Here is a 22004-nt window from a genome sequence, read left to right as displayed (position 1 = left end):
ATCCTGTGCCTGCATGTTTTCCTCAGTAATGAGAGGTTTCTGAAGCCCTCTCTGTTACCCCATTTCATGTCTCTTGGCATTTTCATTGTTCAGTGGAGTTCTATCAGAATTTTTTGACAAATGTATGAGTATGTCTTAGAGGCCTGACATGAACATCTGAGCCATATAAAGCACATTGGTTGGTATAGAAAACTTCTTTTAAAAATAATCTCTCAGCACTAATGGGAAGAATTCAGAATCTGAATCTGAAATCCTCTAATGTGCATAAAAATAATACAAATTTTCACTATGGATAGAACAAAGGTACTAGGTGGGGAGAGCAGGAACACATGTTATTGGCCAGATATACCAGAGGACTACAATGGTTCAACAAACAGGCATTTTCTGGAAGGTGCAATTGTTGCTTATTTTAAGGCAGATGTAAAAAGGGACCCTTAAATTATAAAGATAATTCTTTCAAATTGGTAAATAAAAGATGTGTTTGTCATATACATGTTAAACCATAAAACTACATAGTGTGGTATTGCATAAAGGTTGTACAGAATCAACATTATATATGTAACATACTTGCTCAGGACATAACATTTATGAGGTTGATTCTTGGCTTGTTAAACAAAGTTAAGTATAAAAAATTTAATCTAAAAACACTAAAGATCCTAACTTCCATATCACCACTTCTCTGGGGGATCAGTATATATATATATATATATATATATATATATATATATATATATATACATTTCAAATCTGTCAAATTTATCATTTGGTTTTGTGAATACATGAGGGCTGTGTGAGGCTTGGAGGGCTTTGTGTGTGTGTGTGTGTGTGTGTGTGTGTGTGTGTGTACCTGTGTTTATGGGAAACAAGTGGTGTTCTTTTCTTTAATAACTATCGTCATTTCCTTCTTTGGGTATTGTGTATCACAATCTAAGCCCATTGGTTTATGAGTTCTGTCAAAATAGCAAAGTAAATGAGAGCATGGGGCTTGGGAGCCAGTGACCCAAGTTTGAATGTAGCCTATACGTCGCTTACTAGCCATGAGAAGGTTAATGTCTTGCTGCCTCTAATGCCTTAGGCAAGTTAGTCAACCTCTTGATGACTCAGTTTCCTCATATATAAAACAGATGTGATAAGCTCTTCTTAGGAGTTTCTTGAGGATTAAATGAATTGGTATGTGTAAAGTGATTAGAACAGTGTTTGACATACAGCGATCACTGTATAATATTTGTTATGTCAATAAAAAATAAATATCAAGGGTCATGATGTTAACATTCTGATCTTCCAGGTACAGTAAAATCTAGCCAACCATGGTCCCTATAATCTTTATGAATATATTATGACAAAAGGTTTGACTCCAATACCATCTACTAAAATAAAGTCTACTGCTGATTCTTATAAATAAGGTTTCAAATGCAATGTTTATCTATTTAAGGAAATAGTTCTTTAAATGCCACCTTAAAGTGTTTACAAATGCCGTGCCAATTATGGGTGGACTGTATTCATCACAGTAAGCCTGGATAGATTTCTTGTAAATATTTTTTTATGTTAATGTGTGTTCTTACACGCCCTTAGAATTTGAGTGATATATTTGAGATCAAAGAGTCACTCTAGAAATCTAGTGAAACCTCCTTTACTTTATAAATAATGAAACTGAGCTCTAGAATGTTTTGGCAAAAACTTCAGATAGAAAATATTAGAGCCAGCACTCAAACATAGATGACCTTGTTATACTTTAAAGTTATTCTCTTTGTACCAAATAAAATAAAATAACATCACTTAAAACTATTTGGTAATGTATTTGGCACCTTCAAATCTGTTAGTTAAAATACAGTTGACCCTTGGACAACACAGGTTTGAACTGCTTGGGTCTACTTATATGCAGATTTTTTAATAAGTACTTTATGTACTTATGATTTTCTTAATAGCATTTTCTTTTTTCTAGCCTGCTTTATTGTATGAATACAGTATATAGTACACATAATATACAAAACATGTTAATCACTGTTTATGTTATCAGTAAGGCTTCCTGTCAACAGTAGGCTATTGCTAATTAAGTTTTAGGGGACTCAAAAGTTATACATGGATTTTCCAATGTGCAGGGGTTCAGAGCCCCAACCCCTCTGTTGTTCAAGGGTCAAGTGTATTACATAAGTCCTATAACTCATAAAAAATGTGTGCTTTTATAAATTTCAGACTGTGTAGAAGACTAGAGTAACCTGCTCAAATCCTGAGACCTTGAAGAGCAAATTCTAGTTCTAGAACATCAACTGTTTAATTTCAACCTTATCTACTATGTTCACCATTGTACAAGGGCATTGAGCACAGTGTCTGGTCCAGAGTAAGATGAATATAAATACGGGTTGAATAAATGAAGAACAATCCAAATAGGAATTCATAATGTTGCCTTCTGTTTTTCAGAACTATGTATCAACTTTGTTGTCTTTTTTTAAAATTATGTTTTCAATTATATTCAAGACAGTAATTTGGTTCTTACTCTTATATCTAAGCCTTGTTTCCTGGGGTTGCCCTTGGGTCTCTGTAGTTTGGTGGCCAATGATAATAAGGCAGACAGAAGTTGTGCTCAGACAACTCAATCCAATAAGGTTTCCAAACACTGTTGATGTATCTGTTGATTGTGAATATATTCAAAGTTCAGGCATTTTCGAACCTTCTCCCTTTTATTTCCACCAGGCCTGTTAGGTCCTGCTAGTTGGCCAGGATGTGTGAAAGTTTACCAAATCCCTCCATGGCTCTCTCATTTTCAGGATCTCCTGGTTAGATTAATGGCTACTCTGGGAGCAGCCCCAGTAGAACCGCTATCTCAGACTAGCCAAGAGGTCCACTGTCCTCATCCAAGAATACTGCTGTTTCAGATAATTCCCGGGAGTGGCATTTCCCCCAGAGCGGTCAAGTGCTCCGCCAGCTCACCCTAGTAGAACTTGAGCTGAAAGGGGCAGGGATGGGAGCAGTGCCAGGCAGGAAGGCCACACACTTCCTCTCTTCTTACCCCCTGTCAGCAGTTTTCCAGGAAGAACCAGTTCTCAGCTTGTTGCTTGACTTCAGTTGATTACCAGGGTCCTGAAATGGGTGTTTTTGACTTTCCATTTCCTAGTATTTTCCATTCTCATAGTTTTTTGGAAGAAAGAAGATTTTCAGAACTCCTTGGTCCGCCATCTAGGAAATCCCACCCTCAGACAGTGGCTTTAAAATGCATCTCAAACTGTTTCTGGAGTTTTTAAATATTACTTATGTTTGGACCCTATTGGTTTATAATTGGGAAATCTGAGGTGGATCCAGGAATCTAAATTTTTCAAGAACTTTACTGATATTCTGGGACACAACCTTGGATTTAAATAAATCAGTGTTTTAAAGGAGTTTGATTTTTATGCTTTTGAAAATAATGGTTTTTTAATTTTATTTAACATTAATTACAGTTTACCTTTGAATTATTCTAACTACCTTTCAGGCTATTTACTCTGGATTTTTTTTTAAGTTCATCGAGGTTATAATATTGCCATTTTTTAGTTTTACTTTTTCCTTATCTCTATTAAATTTTTCAATTGTATTGTGCTTCTCTCTGTTCAGATTATTTATGAATAAACAAAATGTCATAGATAAAGAGAAATAAATAAAGCTTCATTGGGCTGCTTAATCAGAAACTTACTCACCGGCATAAGCTCCGTGAAAGGAGGTATTCTTATTTTCCTTTGTCCATTGCAGCCTTCCAGGATCTAGAACAATGCCTAATGATATCAGGTTCTCCACAAATATTCAATGGATGGATGGATGGATGGATGGATAACACAGGTTTCTAAAATGTTCATGTCATATATATATATATATATATATATACACACACACATATATATACACACATATGTATATATCAGGTTCTCCACAAATATTCAATGGATGGATGGATGGATGGATGGATAACACAGGTTTCTAAAATGTTCATGTCATATATATATATATATATATATATATATATATACACACATACATATATATATATATATACACACATATATATATGTGTGTGTGTGTATATATATATATATATGTTAGGAAGTTTTGCACATATATAGGCATTTAAAATTAGATTTAGAATTAGATAATTAGATTAGATAATTAGAATGAACTTATCACTCAGTTATGACATATTTACAAGCAAAAGTTCCAGAAGATGAAATTGAAAGCTTTGGAGAGGTTATGATTCAAAAAAAAAAAAAAAACTATCTTAATGCATATTCTGAATCCTTCCTTTGTACTATTTTCAAAAATTTCACTCTCTTCCTACATAGCCAATATTACTCACAGGTGCACATTACTGATACGTGCCTTTGGTTATAATCTGCTTGGCTGAAATAGCAAAAGGGCTTCTTCAGAATAGAAAGTTAGAGTATCTGGGAAGATCTGGCTCTTAAAGAACTCTTAGTAATTGCCTATATTGCAAGACAAAAACAATGATTCTCAACCCTCATTAGAAACCCTGGGTTTGGGGCACCTGCGTGGCCTAGTCAGTTAAGCATCTGACTCTTGATTTTGACTCAGGTCATGATCTTGTGGTTTGGTTTGTGGGTTAGATCCCCGTGTTGGCCTGTGTGCTGACAGCACAGAACCTGCTTGGGATACTCTGTATCCTTCACACTCTGCCCCTCTCTCTCTCTCTCTCTCTCTCTCTCTCTGTCTCTGTCTCTGTCTCTCTCTGTGTCTCTGTGTCTCTCTGTCTCTGTCTCTCTCTCTCAAAATAAATAAACATTTTAAATAGAAAGAAAGAAAGAAAGAAAGAAAGAAAGAAAGAAAGAAAGGAAGAGAGAGAGAGAAAGAAAGAAAGAAAGAAAGAAAGAAAGAAGAAAGAAAGAAAAAGAAAGAAACCCTGGGGTTTGGGGCTGAATGGCAGGAGTCCTTCTACAAACTAGCTTCTGGGATGGAGACTAGGTGGAGAACCACTTGACTGAAGTCAATCTCATTTAAACCTGCCACATTGCAGTAATTTATTTTAGTGGCTTTGTGGCAAGACTATTAGCCTGGTATATCTCTCCTTTTTTTAATTTTATTTAAATCTAAATTTGTTAACATGTAGTGTAATAATGGTTTCAGGAGTAGAACTTACTGATTCATCACTTACATATAACACCCAGTGCTCACCCAACAAGTGCCCTCCTTAATGCCCATCACCCATTTAGCCCACCCCCCATACAACACCCCTCCAGCAACCCTCAGTTTGTTCTCTGTATTTAAGAGTCTCTTATAGTTTGCCTCCCTCTCTTTATCTTCTTTTTCCATCCCTTCTTCTATGTTCATCTATTTTGTTTCTTAAATTCCACATATGAGTGAAATCATATGATACATATCTTTCTGTGACTTATTTTGCTTACCATAGTACATTCTAGTTCCATCTACGTTGTTACAGGTGGCAAGATTTCAAGCTTTCTGATTGCCGAGTAATATTCCTGAGTGTGTGTGTGTGTGTGTGTGTGTGTGTGTGTGTACCACATCTTCTTTATTCATTCATCAGCCAAAGGACATCCATAATTTGGCTACTGTTGATGGTGCTGCCATAAACATCGGGATACTTGTGCCCCTTTGAATCAGCATTTTTGTATCCTTTGGATAAATACCTAGTAGTGAAATTACTGGGTTGTAGGGTAATTCTATTTTTAATTTTTTGAGGAACCTCCATACTGTTTTCCAGAGTAGCAATACCAGTTTGCATTCCCGCCAGCAGTGCAAAAGAGTTCCACTTTCTCCACACCCTCACCAACATCTGTTGTTTCCTCAGTTGTTTATTTTAACCATTCTGACAGGTGTGAGGTGGTATCTCTTTGTGGTTTTGATTGTATTTCCCTGATGATAAGGGATGTTGAGCATCTTTTCAAGTGTCTGTTAGCCATCTAGATGTCTTCTTTGGAAAACTGTCTGTTCATGTCTTATGCCCATTTCTTCACTGAGTTATTTGTTTTATCCTTTCTTTGAGTTTTGAAGTGTATGTGTATTGACAAATTCTCCCTTGATCATGTATATTCGAAAGTTACAAAATGGTGGCTGCATAATTGGCAGACTTTTTTTTTTTTTTTATAGAAAGGGATAATGCAATATCAGCACTCAGTTTTTGGTTATGGGATCTCCATGATGCTAAGATCCCTTTTGTCCCAGTGCATTTACAGAAAGAATTTTTAGCAGAGACTTTTGAGTTTATATTTCATTAATAGACAATTAGGAATGGGTTTTAAATACAAAATTTGACTAGATTATAAAATGTCATGCTCTATCAAAAAATGATTGTGTTGGGAAATTTAATACCCACTAAAAAGTAAATTAAAATGAAAATACCAGTGCAATCTTATTTCCCTTAACAGGAACCCAGGGTTGATGTGTATATACAAGGTAACAATGTGACACCATATTGCTCAGTTGTCTGTAACTTTTATTTTCCTTATGGTACATTCCTCTGCAATCTGTCATTCTATAGTGGCTCCTTAAAATTAAGATAGTTGATATGCCATTAGTAAGATTAATCAGGGCTTATTTCAGCATACAACCTATTTGTCACCCTTTAGATACAGGGCTTTCATCATTCAAGTTTAGTAAATAATTAATTCATAAGAGAGAGACTAAAAGGCCCATCAGCCACATTGAGTTTTAATATCTTATTGAATGTCCTATTTTCAACATGTTGCACCTGAAATTTATGCTATTTCTATTTCACAACTTGTCAAATGTTCTACTTTATAAACAAGTGATCCTTAACCAATTGATGTCAGTAAATGTTTTATTTCTCATGTTCTGCGTTCTCTGTGAGATTTACTTTTGAGTCATGTAGTTCGTTTGTGTTAAGATAGAAAACTTTATTTTTTTCTTTTGTTAGTCTTGTTTTTATTTCACCTTACTCTTGTTTGATTGTACAAGTCAGAGAAAAGGTGCTACTATTTCATATTATCTATTTCAAATATTGAAGTGAGTAATAAGCATTATAGACAGAGGCAATGGAAGCTTTCTGTTATATCCTGACTACTCGAAAGGGATGTGTTTGTGTAGAACAGCATAAGCAGGAACAATTTTTCCATTATCACTAAGCATTATCTCTTCCCTTGAGAACTTCAGTACTGTATTGCTGCATTACTTCAGTCCGTATCTGTGATGAATGACAGCAATAAGCCCAGATGGAGTCACCTTCATCTTAGGGTTGCTAATAGTTATGTGAAAACTGACCCCATATGGATGTTTTTGCTTCAATTTACCATAAGGTGAAAGAGAGTGCAAAGAATGCACTTTTTAAAAAAATCTTGTTGGAGCAAGCATCTTTTAACAAAATATCCACAGATGAACCATCAAAAGAAAACTGAACTCATTGGAAAAATTGAAGAATTATCTATCGAAAATCTTTAAACTTCCTGAACAAAGCGTGTGTGCTGATTTTAGGTAATCTTCATGCATTTGTTGCAAATCATATTATTTTGTTAACTAAAAAACTTGTGATTTTGAGGTCTATTTTTTCTTCCTAATTTGTTTTGTGTATTATATTTGTTTTCTACTAGCAGTGGCATGAGACCCTGTGCTTGTCATCCAGAGCAGTTACCAGCTTTGCACACACATTTGCTCTTGTAATTATTACCTGAGGGCCTAGAAATACAAGTTTATGGAATCTATGTTTTTTAATTTCATTTAATGGAAACACGTATAAATGAATTTAATTAAAATAGATGTAACTTCTGCCACAAACATGAGTTTTTAGAGGCAGGAAGATCTGGGGTTAGATCCTTACTCTAACACTCATCATGTGTACATCTATGGACAACTTAATCTCCAGGCTTCAGTTTCCTCCCCTGTCCTGTGGTGGTTGTGTTAAATGACATAGCTCATTTAAAGTTTCCGTGCCCAGTGGTGTTAGGTGCTCTGCTTGCTCCCATGCTCTCCCCATTGCCACCTACCCTGCCCATGCTTCCCCAGCCCATATTTCTCCTCCATGCCTCTTCAGATATTCCTGAAATTGAGGAATTTCCCTGGTCTTCAAGGTCTTAGAAGAAAATCCCAAGATTAATACTTGGTTGCTAAAAGGCTTAAACTCTCTCTCAGTGACTATGGGCTACATGGTTTGAAAATCTGGTGAGAACCCTGCCGGTGGCATCCAGGGAATCTGGGAACAACTGAGCCTGGAACAGAGAGCTCGTGATGACCTGTGGCCCCGGTTGGCAGTGCCTGGGTGCTCAGGCAGTAGAATTCGTGCATTATCCAACTTTGAATGCCCACACACTTTATTAGCGATTTAGGATATCTGGTAAATAACAAGCCAAGAACCCCATCCGAGGAGATGGTCTGGGCAAATATATTATTCACAGAACTATGCCATCATCATATTTAGAGTCAAAAGTAAACATTTATTGAATATCTACTATGGCAGAGTACCATGCTAAACAAATGGCAAAATGCATCTGTAATAATAATAGCATCTAGTAGTCAATGAGTTCTTCTTGCTATGTACTAAGAATTATAGTAAGCATTCTATATGAGGATCCTCTATTAATGCCCACAAGGTTAGTATGAGGTAGATCAGGCCACATGCCTAAAACGGTTATAACCAGAGTGGATCAGAGGGGAAAAGGAATCACTGTGGGCTGGGGTGGCCCTGGGGAAGGGAGGGTTTGAACTGTATCTTGAGGATGAGTACAATTTAGGTAAGCAGCAAGGAGGAATTGGGAGTTCTTGACTGGGAATATCAGTGGGTAAGGCTAAGGGCACTGTTTGTTAATCATCACCTTTGTTAAATGTTTTATTTACATAAATGGTATCATAATGTGTATCACATCCAACAACTTATTTTCTTCAGCTGGTATCATGTTTTCGGGTTTTTTTTAAGATCTATGTTCATACATAAGATCTAGTCCTCTCCTTTAATAGCTGTATAGTATTCCCTTATATTATAGATCACAATTTATCTATTTCCCTATCAAATTTTAGGTTGTTTCTGATATTATGCTATTAAACAATAGTGCAGTAGACACACTCATGAGTATGTCCATGAATACAAGTATGAGAATTTTCACAGTGTAATAAACATAAAAGTGAAATAGGTGGTAAGGTATTTATATTTTCAATATTACTGGATGCTACCAGATTGCTCTTAAAAATAGCTATACTATTTATATCCCTCAACCCATGCACATATGTTCCTATTTTCCACATGCCCAAATATTTGCACTGTAAGAGGTTTTTTTTAGCAATGTGATGGGTGAAAAGTGATATCTTGATTTAATTTATATTTTCCTGTAATAAGTCGTATTGAACACTAAACATTGATGGCCATTTGCATTTCCACTTCTAACATCTCATCTTTAATATATGTTTCATATATTGGGTGTTTGCATTTAATGCCAGCCAAGAAAGGGATCTAGCATATATAAACTGCTGAGTTATTGCATTTAAGTAAAGTTCTAGATAAGAGAGTCTCAGGAGTGACAGTTTTTAAGAATATTTTTTATTTGTTTTGTTTATTTTTACCAAAAAAATGAAAGCACAGAAGAGTAGATGAGAAAGGTCTCTTGGGTTTGGAGAGAGAAGTGCAGTGTTTTGACAGGAGTCTATGGTATGAGACTTTTTAGTACTCTGTTTTAGAAAAGGGATGGAGACTTCCAGCTGAGACACATGTATACACACACACACACACACACACACACACACACACACAGAGGCAATTAGGGAGGTGAGTGATACCTTTGCACTTGGAAAATTAGGTGTAGCAGGAACTAGTCCTAGAAAGGGCTTGTTTCCTTAAAAAAGCCAGAGATGCCTGTGGCCCAGGCCTGAACGTGTGGAAAGTAGTTTTGCCAAAACCTAGATAGTCTGTTTCTGCTCCTGGGAGGATGCAAGAATAAAGGAAGTGAGCGGGCGCAGCCACATATTGCTGGACCCAAACACCATGTTCAAAGAGAGAAACAACTCAGAATTAAACACGGGGATGTGAAGCAAATATCATAGTTCTATCTCAGATCTTGCTTGCTTTTAAAGTTGACAGGTTTGTTAGAGCATTTAGTTCCCATACAATAACACTTCCCAAATCTTTTTCATTAAACAACCTAGTAATCTCTTTCCAGAAGTGTGACACGAAGGATAATTTATTTCAACCTTGTCCTAAGGAATGACATTCACGAATTCATGCACTTGATATACCTATTATGTTTGTCCTACTGCCCATGAAAATAAATCCAAAACTGTTAAAATCAATACATCATCAATGTACCATGTAAAAACTCTAGCCTTAATCAGAGTGTTCAGTCTACTTGGGTAAACACTGTCATAGAAAGGTTTCAACCCTCCTTGTCACCTGAATTTTACTTGTAATGCTCCAGTCTCTACCCCAGGAGAACAAACTGAAAGTCTTCATTGGCCACTGTATCATAAAAGCTAAATTGGGAGTCAATAGTGTTTATGGAAAAGCAGTCAAAATACTTCCAACTTTTATTCTTTTTAGAAGATCATAGATGACAGAGAAGTTCAAATCCCCAGCATAATGCATTTATGCCGAGGATAATGGTCTCAAGTCCTATGAGCAAAGATATATTATGCACAATTACACCCCATTCTCTCCCATTCATTGAGTCTATCAGGGTTCATAGGAGTGTGAATGACATCATTACAGGGGTCGAGAGTGTAATTTATAAGGCATATCATTTGGAAAATTGGTAGTTTATTAATAGTAAAAAATCACATGTGATATTTCTCAAGTATCACAGCATTGTTTTGGCAGAGTCATTGCTCTGAGACCTCTAAAAATCTAAGAATTAAGCCAGCTTGGTGGAGAGAAATGAGTATAGTTCAGTGATTAAGAGGAAAAACTCTGTGGAAAGGTGGCCTGGTTCTCCACTTCTTGGCAGTGAGAATGAAATTCTAGGAGCCTTTGGGATCTTGCTATGTAAAGTGAAAGAAATGGGTATATGAAAAAATTGGTAACAGGAATATCATGTAAGTACTTGGTAAGGTTTAACTTATGGTGTTGATCTCACCAACATATTCATCTCATAGGGCTATTGTGTGGATTAGATTAAATAATGATCATGGAAGCACTTAACAGAGTACTTGTTGCATAGTAAGGACCAGTAAAAATTAAATGTTGCTACGGCTGTTACTGATGTGGCGATTGTCACCATTACTGTTCTTATTGCTACCACCTTCTTTGTCATAACAGTATCTCCTCAAATTAGTTTTACTGAACTGTGCATTGGTTTGATTTCTCAAACCATACTGAAGAAAGTAAAAAACCCAGCCCGTTCAATTACTCATATTGTCCATGCATTGATTCTCAAAGAGTGGTCCCCAGGCCAGCAGCATCAGCATCCCCCAAGAACTTGACATAAATGCAGATTCTCAGGCCTCACCCCAGACCTGCTGGACCAGAAACTGTAGGATTGGGGCCTGGCAATCAGTGCTTTGACAAACTCTCCAGATGACTGTGATGCACACCTAGGTTTCATAATCCTTGGTCTACCGTAAGGATAGGATTACACTGTTAACAGTTTCACTGAGATATAAAATTCACATACACCTACCATACCATACCATACCATACAATTCATCCATTTCAGGGTGAAGGGGAGTGAGAGGTATAGAATGAATTACTCATAGGGATAAAAGGCACAGCATAGGGAATACAGTCAATGATATTGTAATAACGTTGTATGGCGGCAGATAACAGCTACACTTGTGAGCATAGCACAAAGTATACAGTTGTGGAATCACTGTGTCGAACACCTGAAACTTATGTAACATTGTGTTTCAACTATACTTAAAAAAAAAGAATGCCCATAAAATATTTGAGACACTATTGGTACCAAAATATTATTTTTTGTTTATCTAAAGTCTAAAAAGAAAAAAATTTTATCTAAAAAGTACAATTCATAGATTTTAGTATATTCACAAAGTTTTACAATTATCATCACAATCTAATTTTAGAACGTGTTCATCACTTTTGCCTATTCTGGACATTTCATATAAATAGAATCATACAACGTGTGGTCTTTTTTTTAAGTTTGTTTCTTTTGAGAGAGAGTACAAGTGGGGAAGGGGCAGAGAGAGAGAGAGAGAGAGAGGGAGAGAGGGAGAGAGAGAGAATCCCAAGCAGGCTCTGTACCACTGGTACAGAGCCCAATGCAGGGCAGGGACTGTGAACCTCGAGGCCAGGACCTGAGCTGAAGTCAGAGGCTTACCTGACTGAGCTGTCCAGGCACCCCAAGTGAATCACTTCTTTTACTTAGCATACTGTTTCAAGGTTCATTTATGTTGCAGACATTTTTCCTTACCTCATAAATTTCCCTCTCCATGAATATTTTTTTCTACAGCATTAACATTAGGCTTCTTTATGATTCTCCAGAACAATTCAAGTATGTGTGTGTGTGTTCGTGTGTGCAGGTGGGGTAGCTGAATGTGATTGTGTGTGTGCCTGGGAGTTTTAATTTTGTGATTTTCTTTTTTTTTAAGTTTATTTATTTTTTTATAACACTGTTTTTTTTTTTTTAACGTTTTATTTATTTTTGAGACAGGGAGAGACAGAGCATGAACAGGGGAGGGTCAGAAAGAGGGAGACACAGAATCTGAAACAGGCTCCAGGCTCCGAGCTGTCAGCACAGAGCCCGACGCGGGGCTCAAACTCACGGACCGCGAGATCATGACCTGAGCCAAACTCGGCTGCTTAACCGACTGTTATTTATTTTTTGAGAGAGAGAGAGAGCACACGAGCAGGGAAGGGACAGAGAGAGAGAATCCCAAGCAGGCTCTGTGCTGTCAGCTGATTTACAGCTTGTACCCACAAACTGTGAGATCATAACCTGAGCCAAAATCAAGAGTCAGAGAGGCTTAATTGACTGAGCCACCCAAGTGCCCCTATGATTTTCCTTTTTTAGAGACTTCTAAAAACCTCATGGCCAATTTTGTGCTCCCTCTACTACAAATGGATAGCATTCTTTAATGGGTCTTTTTAAAAAATACAGTGACCTCATTCCTAATTTATTTTTATGACATACTCTTGCATTTACTATTTCTTTCCCACTTTTCATTCTTGATATCTTTCTGAATTTTATGTATTCATTTAAACTGCCTTGAATTCTTTTTAAAACAAGGCAGGATTTAAATACTTAAGAATAAAACCACATAAAACATTCTCTCTATCCTAAGCTAAAGACTTCCTAAATCTATTTTTAACATTTGTCAAATCAAGTTGAATAATACTGATTTACAGTTTTTTCAAACTGAAAAAAAAATCCAGTCTTTTACATCTGAATTTATGTGTTTTCAAAGTGATATCTGTCCTCTCAACTATTTGAGAAAATAATATCATTATATTTTTATATGCTTCAGAGTTTGCAAATCACCTTGACTGCTCTTTTGCACTGGAAAATAGGAATACAATAGATATCATCCTTTGTTCAGTTTCTGTTCCATAATTTAATTTTATAACATGAATTCAGATATGGAATGTTTATAACACAGTTTTATTTGATTTTATGATAAAGACTTTTTTTCCTCTTGGAAACACTAGAACAAACGTGAGAAAAAGGCATATTAGACCTGTCAAGAGATATTATTTTTGCCAGAAAAGAAGAGGGAAATGCCTGCCTCTTCACAAGAATGAACTGATTTTATAGCAGCTGCTCTTGAAATTGATATATTTCTTTCTCTCTAGTCACAAAAAAAATAAAAATCATTTTCCAAAAAGATAACAAAATTACACGTGCATCTATGAAAGGTACGTATGATTAAATATTACATGGTCATAATGCCAGAAGGCACCAGACGCAGTTGAACAGTGCTGTTGTGGGTTCAGCTTGACCACAGGAGAAATGCATGCTTAACAGCCTCTGAAAGCCCAAACTCCAGCAAACGTTTGCGGAGTTTAATCTTTTTTTTTTCCTCTGTGGTTGGACTTCATAAATACAACTTTATTGTGGATGTTAATAAGTTAAAATTTCCAAGTGAACTGTGTGGTTCCTGAACAGACTGGAGATACTGTACATAATTGAAAATTAATTCTAAATAATGGTGCTTTATTTGGAGATTAAATAAACCTATTTTGAGCAAACAATACAGTTTGATATTTATGTAGTCAATTATAATTTCTCCAAAATGAAATCCTTAAAGTTCTGTTATAAATTTAAACTTTATAATTACTGAGGTTATGGTTTGAGATCATAATGGACAATAGAAACAGTTTCCCATTTCTGTTTATGCCAAGTAAAAGAGAGTCATGTTCCTTTGCAGTCTGCTTTATTTAGTTTTGTCATAAATGTGTGAATGTTTATTTTGCCACCTTTGCCCACATCCCTTGAGGAACAAACGAAGGATGTACTGTCTTCATGTGGATGCAGGGAATGAAAGGAAAATGAAAAATACTAAGTATTTTTAGGGGCACCTGGGTGGCTCAGTCGGTTAAGTGTCTGACTTCAGCTCAGGTCATGATCTCATGGTTTGTGAGTTCAAGCCCTGTGTCGGGCTCTGTTCTGTGCTAACAGCTCAGAGCCTGGAGCCTGCTTCGGATTCTGTGTCTCCCTCTCTCTCAAAAATAAATAAATATTTAAAAAGAAAAAGAAAAGAAAAATACTAAGTATTTTTAAAAGCCTTCAGAATTTGAGGATGTTGGCATATTAGTGCTAATAAAAATGGATTTATGTATATGTTTTTAATTTTAAGTTTAATTTGGAAGTCAGCAATTGCCTTTTGAATATCCTTATCTCAAGCTAAATTGGAATTAGTACATTTTGCCAATATATTGCTAAACTCTGCTAATTTCCTTCTGGAGTTTGGTTACTAATAGAAGCAAAATTTTGATTTAACTAATTTTATCACAATAAAAAAAAAAAACTAAAAGAATCTTGAAAGAATCGGAGCCCATGTGTTTGACGGATAGAAGAGAAGAAGTAGCTTTCTAATTTGTATGGGGGTTGACGAAGTAAAGGCATGCATCAGCTTTCATTTCTAACTCTCATGGCTGGGACCCCTTGACCACTGTGGATGGTGAGGGCCTTCCAGTGGGGCAGGGTTCTCTTCCCCTTGTAGAGGAAAGCCTTCTGCTTCTGCAGATCATCTAAACTGAATATTTTCCCCAGCAGCTAAAAGAGAAAGTTGTTACAAGGAAGATAGTCTGCACTCCCCATAGATGTTTATTTCTCCTCCATGAAAAAGGCTAGGTAATCTGATATTCTTGCCCTGGCTCTGCGAGTAAAGAAATAGTAAATTACTGTTGAAGCGGTATTCTTTATTCACATATAAAGACATATTTTGCAGCATTATCATCCTGTGGCCTTTCATCTCCATTGATGACAAGATACCTAAAGGCAAAATATACATTTCAACTTAAGATAAAAATTTTATTGAAGAGTCTGAACATGTGTGGTTAATATTGATTTTTTCATTTCTGTCATAAAAGAAGTCTATAAATACGTTTTTTCTGTTAAATCAGTGTTGGAAGGGAAGCTAGATATCTTCTGGCCCAACACCTCACAAGGTCTTATGTTAATGAATATATGCCTAATAAAGTAATTATTTTTTAATGTAGATATTGCTCTTAAGTTAAAGCTAGCCCTTCAGGTAGTTGAGTTTTGTGGAAGGCTTTTCAATGGAAGATTCTATATCTTGAATCTGCTGTTGTGGGGACAAGAGCAGACGTGCTGTAGGACATTCCCTTCTCGGGTCTGAGCTGAGAGAAGATATGCTTCTCTAAGCAACAGTGAGAATTTATACAGAATTATTGGAGCAAGGTTAGATCTCTAGGTTTGAGGAGATAGTGTAAAACCACTTCAGAGAATAGTCTAAAGCCACATTTTTTTTCACAAAATGAATTTTGCAGCCTTGCAAGACTTATGATCCAAATAAAATAACTGAAATGGAAAAGTGAATTGCAATGAACTTTTTTAATACTACCCTTTGACTTACTGTGAAAGCCAAAGTCCTAATTAGTATGCATATATAATATATATATATATATATACACACATATATACACACACACACACACACACATATATATATGCAAAGTAAATTATATATAAATTATATTTATGTTCCTTTTGCTTAGACCTAATTTGGTCTTGTTTTTAAACTGCACTGTATTCAGATGACCCAGTCGTTATGACTTGTGAGAGATGTGTTTTTCATACACTACTGTTTCAGCCACTGAATTTAATATTAAGCAACACATTTAATGTAAAGTAAAACAACGATAATAACAACAACAGTGTGTATCTCATTAAAATGAGATAAATTGAGAAAAGAAGAATACCTGGAAATTGGCACATCAACTGCTCCCAAATATACCAGGCAGATTCCTTTGATCGTTATTTTCATGGGTTGATGAAGGGCCGCAAGCTTTAGGTACAGAATAAAATGTTACTTTTCAAACTTTCACATTATTCTCCTAGAAGTCAGTTTTCAAACTCCTTCCATCTCTGTGCACTCATAACTTTTCATATTAGTGGTGTTTTAGGACTGTAATATTTGAAAAAGACCTTAGAGATTACCTAGTGACCCTGCCAAGCAAGGCAGGAATTCCTTGTACAATATCCCTGACAGATTGTCAGCTAACCTTTATGTGCACACGTCCAGTAGCAGGGAGTCTGTTACTTGGTGTATCAGCCCATTCTGTGGTTGGACAGTTCTACGTTTCATAAAACTTATCTTCATGTTAAGCTGACATCTGTCACCCTGTAACTTCACCCTGTTAATCCGCTCATCTGTTTGGATCAACATAGAGTAAGTCAGTATCTCTTTCCTTATGTCAGCCTGCAAGTATTTGAAAATGGTTGCTATGTTCTGCTTAATCATTTAAATCCCTTTACGATATAAAAGTAGATACAACTCCTTCTGCCCTCCCTGAAAGATATTGCCTCTCAAAGGCATTGTTTTTGATGCTCTTTATAAATAATCACAAGCAAAATTGCACTTTATGTTCTAAATGTAACATGAAGAACACAAAGTAAAAGAAGAAAAAGGTCCCTCCCTTTTTCTCCATCCTTCCCTCCATCCCTCTCTTCCTTCCTTCTTTCTCTCCTTCCTTCCTTCCTTTCCTTCTTTCCTTTCTTCCTTCTTTTTCTTTCCATTATAAATTGCTTACTGTATACCAAGAACTTTTCTAATCACTTTGCAAATATTTCCTCCCTTAAACATTATTTTAAACCCTAAAGATTAATCCTGTATTGAGGAAACAGCAACAGAGAGATTAAATGACTTGCTCAAATCTTCACAACCAGGAAATGGTAGAACCAGTCCATCTTATTTCAAGTCCACACTTCTAAGAGCCTAGACTCGCTAGCTAGCTAGCTAGAGCTATCTATCTTCCATCTCTTTGTTCCTGAATACATAAATTGCATAAACCTTATAAAAGAACTTTGTTTCACTGTGTAGTAAGTGAAAACATGTAGTCCTTTGTCTTATACACTGCTGTCTAGGAAGGTTTCTCCCAATTCTATTGAGATAATTGTTATTTTGTAATGAAATATAAATGTATTCATTTTTATCCTTATCAGCATTGCCCAGAGAAAGTATGATGGCCACATTATATCTTTTGTGGGCTTTAAGAAATGGGGTTGAATTTTATAATAGAACATACTCTTAGCCTATGATACCAAATTAATAGGTTATTTAAGGGCCCTGCAACGAAACATTTATATAGCTAAGTAAAAAAATGAATATCTTAAAAATGTATTCCATGGGGCATTTTCTTCAGGCCTGCTGAAATGAAAAATCATGGAAGGTGCAAAACCAAAAATGAGTCACACATACGAAGCATGTAGCAACTCTAGAACCAATCTGTGGTTGATTGTTACACTAAACCAGACCATAAAGCCTTGACCAAGATTGAAAGTTGGCGAGTGAGACCATTTGGACTTGGTTCAAGTTCACTTTGTCTCTCCACTGAACAAGCAGTGCACTGTTGTCAAAGAGAAAGGATGTCAGTGAGCAGTTGTGCTTACCCAGCACCTGCTTTTTCCTCATGAGGGTCTGAAGCACAGGGGCGGGAAGTTGAAGGAAGAGATATCACCCCTCAGCTAACTCTATTTTATGTCATTGTTGGGGTGCAGCCATCTCTCCCTCAGAAGTCTCATAGAGGGCATGTTTATAGAATGATGATGATCTACTTCAACATGGGCCTGCATAGGCTGACCTTGGTTGACCATAGTGCTATTAATTATTTCTTCTTATTTGGTTTATTTTTTTCCTATTAATTATTTCTTTAAAAAGTATTTCATTCATCATAAAGAGGAGATGGCTCTGAATATTCTCTTACATCAAGGAAGGAAGCATGTTTGAGTGATTATTATTTACCAAGAATCATGCTTCATATTGAAGATACATATATGAATATGATATATATCTGGTCCTGGAGAAGCTCAAAGCCTATTAGGAGAAAATCACATACAAATAAATAATAACAGATTAAGTTTTTTATGATATTATGTATAAACTGCTTTTGGAAACCAAGGTAAGGGAGTAGTTAATTGTCAGAGGGTATTGGAGGGATTGTGGGCACTGTTAGGACTGGTAAGAGAAGGTGACCTTAAGTTGGTATTATTAGGGGCAGGTAAAAAAGAAAAAAACACATTCCACCCACAAGAGACTATTAAACTATTAGGTACTCTAAAAATTTCAGCATGTTTTGCTAGAGGCTTAAGATTGGGGTATAATGGCAATAAATATTAAAAGTAGATCACTTTATCAAGTTATGCTCTCTGAGAAAACCATGACGTTAAGAAAAACTAGAGAAGTGACTTTTATAAGTATCCAGATTTAGGAGCCCTTATCCCTCCACAAACACATTGGTTTCCTAGGTGATTCTAACCTGTCTGCATTTTTCTCCTTTGTAACTGGTTTCATCAGACTGAGGCATTTGGGCTCACAATCTGTGACGCAATCAAAAACCTAATCTCTCCCATTGGTGTCAATTTTAGTTGACCTCCTCCTAAGACTCATAAACACCATTACTACTTAACCCGAATGAACCTCTACCCTTTATTCCTAGAATGAGAGAAAGCTGTGTTAGAACCAGATATCTTACAACAGATACCATAAGTTGGTTTTGTCCAAGAGCCTTCCCCACTGGTTTTAATATGGGATTAAAGTGTTTCAGTGATATTAAAATATACTTCTTCTGCAAAATAGAATTTTATTTTAGGGTTTTGTTTTATTTTTTTTAATCTCAAACCTTTCTTGTCTTGAGTATTTCATCATAATTGTTAAGCAAGAATAGTATATGAATTCTACAGTGCTTTCAACATAATATTGAATGGAGAATATCTAGCCTTTTGTTCCATTATATGCTGTTGGAACAAAGAACAGATTGGATCTAAAATAGCTTCCTTAGAGATGCTCAAAAGGGAAAAAAGAGGAAAAGGCACAATCTGAGAAATAATAGCCCAGTGATACAGTGATGTTCATTTTAAAATCATTTGTGAAAATGAGGGATTGTTTTTATTTGAGTGAGGCCAAAACTCAGAATTAGTCCTAATTTTCAAGTCTTTTTGATAGTATAAACTGATTAGAAAATCAAATTGGTATACAAATAACTATTACTCTAAATCTCTCTGTTGTGCTAATGAGCTTCTGGTATTTACTAAGGCTAAGGCACAATCAATTTTAATCAAAGGCCTTTATCTATTGAGTAACTAGCATGGTCATGGCCCAAGTGCAGGATCCTTGTCAGAAGGAGTGACACTTGGCTCTCTTGAGGGACCTTGACTCAAGTGGTATTTTTATATACTATTCTTTAGTATAAGGCACATTAGGTACGTAAAATATGTTCCTTGTCCTAAAATAACTCCAGTCTGGTACAAGAGACAGGACATACACAAATAAATAAAATGCAGGCTGCATGTGGTGAATGCCATCTGGTTAGATCCAGAAAGTACTCTAAGTGTTCACAGGAGGCCAAGATCCTCTGACGCTCACTTTGCCTGTAGCACTGGAGTTGAGTCTTAAGGAATAATGGACTGAAAAAAAAATTTTTTTTAATTCTTACTAAATCTTAAGCACTATGGATTCTAGAAATGTTCAATAAGAAGCAAAAAGAGCACTGCACAAAGAGGAAATGGATTTGCAGAAAGTTTTAGGGAAGAAGAAAGCAAATTTTGGTATAATATATGCATTGGTAATGGAATGTTATCAGTTCTGGATTTTACACTTCCATTTCTCTTGCCTGTGGCTATGTAAGAATTTCCATAATCTATATACCCAGGCAAATTTATTTCTGGTTTTGCTCAGGAGTCTTTACTAATATTCATGTCAGTACAGACTGACCTCTTAATTTCAAGTCCAACACTGGGATTGGACCCATCAAGTTGTCTTTAACTTCTGCGTTGGCTACTGAGACTTTAACCATTTTTGAATCTTAAGCAGAAATAGATAAATCCAGCCCGTGAAAGAAACTTTGCTTCTGTTCTCACCTTCAATCACTAGCCAACATTGGAGAAGAAGAATAATAAAGATTGTGTAAGTGGCACCCAATGAAGAATTTGACCATAAATTAATTTTCTGTAACTTTAGAATGAGGTAAACAGATTAAAAAAAAATAGTGCAGCTAGAAAGAACTTACAATTGGTTTTTAACATCCTCATATTAAAATGGAACATTTTTATCATCATAAAGTTCCTGTGAAATGTGCTATGTTTCCTAATTGTTGGTTTGTTATGTGATGATGTATTTATAGGTTTCCATCTGTAAATAGTTATTTCCATGGTGCCTGTCAGTCTGGAATATGGGTACCCTGACATCACAGAACATAATAAACTTTAAGAGAAGAATTTGTCTCCTTACTGTTTTTCACTTCTCCATCATTTGGGTGGTTGACAAGTGAGAGATGAGAAAATTTTGTGATCATAGCTCTCAGGGTTCCTGAGTAAGTAGGACAGGACAAAAGGGGTATTTCAATTGCAAAATACAGCTCAAAGTTGACTTGTTTCTTTAATTTCCTCTTGTCACTAGTATTGCTCGGACTTCCAGAGAAGATTACATAACTTCCACCTTCATCAGTGTATCCTGTTACAACCACAGGCATAATATATTAACATTACCAACCTTCTGCAGATTTAGATTGGCCAATTTAGAACTTGATGCTCTTCACTTCCTTATAAAATGTTTGTATGTCTTTAGGCTTAGTGGCTTCCAGTCATTTTTGGCACTTTGCTACTAACCAAAACATCCAATAGTAGCCTCTTTCTGGGACCTGAAGCTTTAGGTTGTCCTGGGAATCAGAAGTTCTTGACACTGACTTTCTTCGTCTTTCTATGACTTACTTCTTTAGTGAGATTAAATTTTTATAGGTAGCATCATCTGTTTCCGTTTATGTAGTCTCTATGCCATAAAACCATTTCATCTCATTTCCTAATCAAAGGTTTCTTTGTAAGTTTGGCATTTTGGAAAAGAGATATACCATTTAACATTTTATCTTCTCTGGGGCGCCTGGGTGGCTCAGTTGGGTAAGCCGTCGATTTTGGCTCAGGTCGTTATCTCGCAGTCTGTGAGTTCAAGCCCCGCATCAGGCTCTGTGCTGGCAGCTCAGAACCTGGAGCCTGCTTCTGATTCTGTGTCTCCCTCTCTCTCTGCCCCTCCCCTGCTCTCTCTCTCTCTCTCTCTCAAAAATAATAAGCATTAAAAAAAATTAACATTTTATCTTCTGTAGGCTGATTTTTTTTAGGTCAAATTTACTTACAGTAGCAGTGTTTATAGTTTAAGTGTCTCTAATTTAAGAAGAAGCATTTCCAATTCATAAACTATTCATATACTAATTGCTTTTGTTGTTTTTTTTTTTGAAGGATTCATATTACTTTCCATAGAACAAAACTTTGAGTGTAAAAGAAACATTTGTAGAAAATTAAATAAGACTTACACAACATTGAACAAATACTATTTCTAAAACTTATGATTTAACATGACTGCTTTATGATTACTAATCCTGATGACCCAGAATATAATGTGTATAATATGGTCCTTTTGGTTAACTTGAATACCAATGTAATTCCCTTTTT

At 35.9% G+C, this 22004-nt stretch overlaps 1 protein-coding gene across 10 annotated transcripts in view; it reads left to right on the top strand.

The window, feature by feature from the left end:
- The window catches only part of INPP4B (inositol polyphosphate-4-phosphatase type II B), a 755730-nt gene that overhangs the window by 706926 nt on the left and 26800 nt on the right, over positions 1-22004 (top strand). The window contains exon 28 of one of the 10 annotated variants that reach the window (XM_049632228.1): positions 2194-2385. The exons of the other annotated variants lie outside the window; for them this stretch is intronic. Within the exon in view, the coding sequence (XP_049488185.1) occupies positions 2194-2215 (22 nt within the window). The 3' untranslated portion in view covers positions 2216-2385. Of the gene's footprint in view, positions 1-2193; positions 2386-22004 lie in introns of those variants that run through there. 10 annotated transcript variants of the gene reach the window in all.

The sequence above is a fragment of the Panthera uncia genome, chromosome B1 (genome assembly GCF_023721935.1).
Source record: "Panthera uncia isolate 11264 chromosome B1, Puncia_PCG_1.0, whole genome shotgun sequence".
Lineage (NCBI taxonomy): Eukaryota > Metazoa > Chordata > Mammalia > Carnivora > Felidae > Panthera > Panthera uncia.
This window is presented reverse-complemented; position numbering and strand designations above follow the sequence as displayed.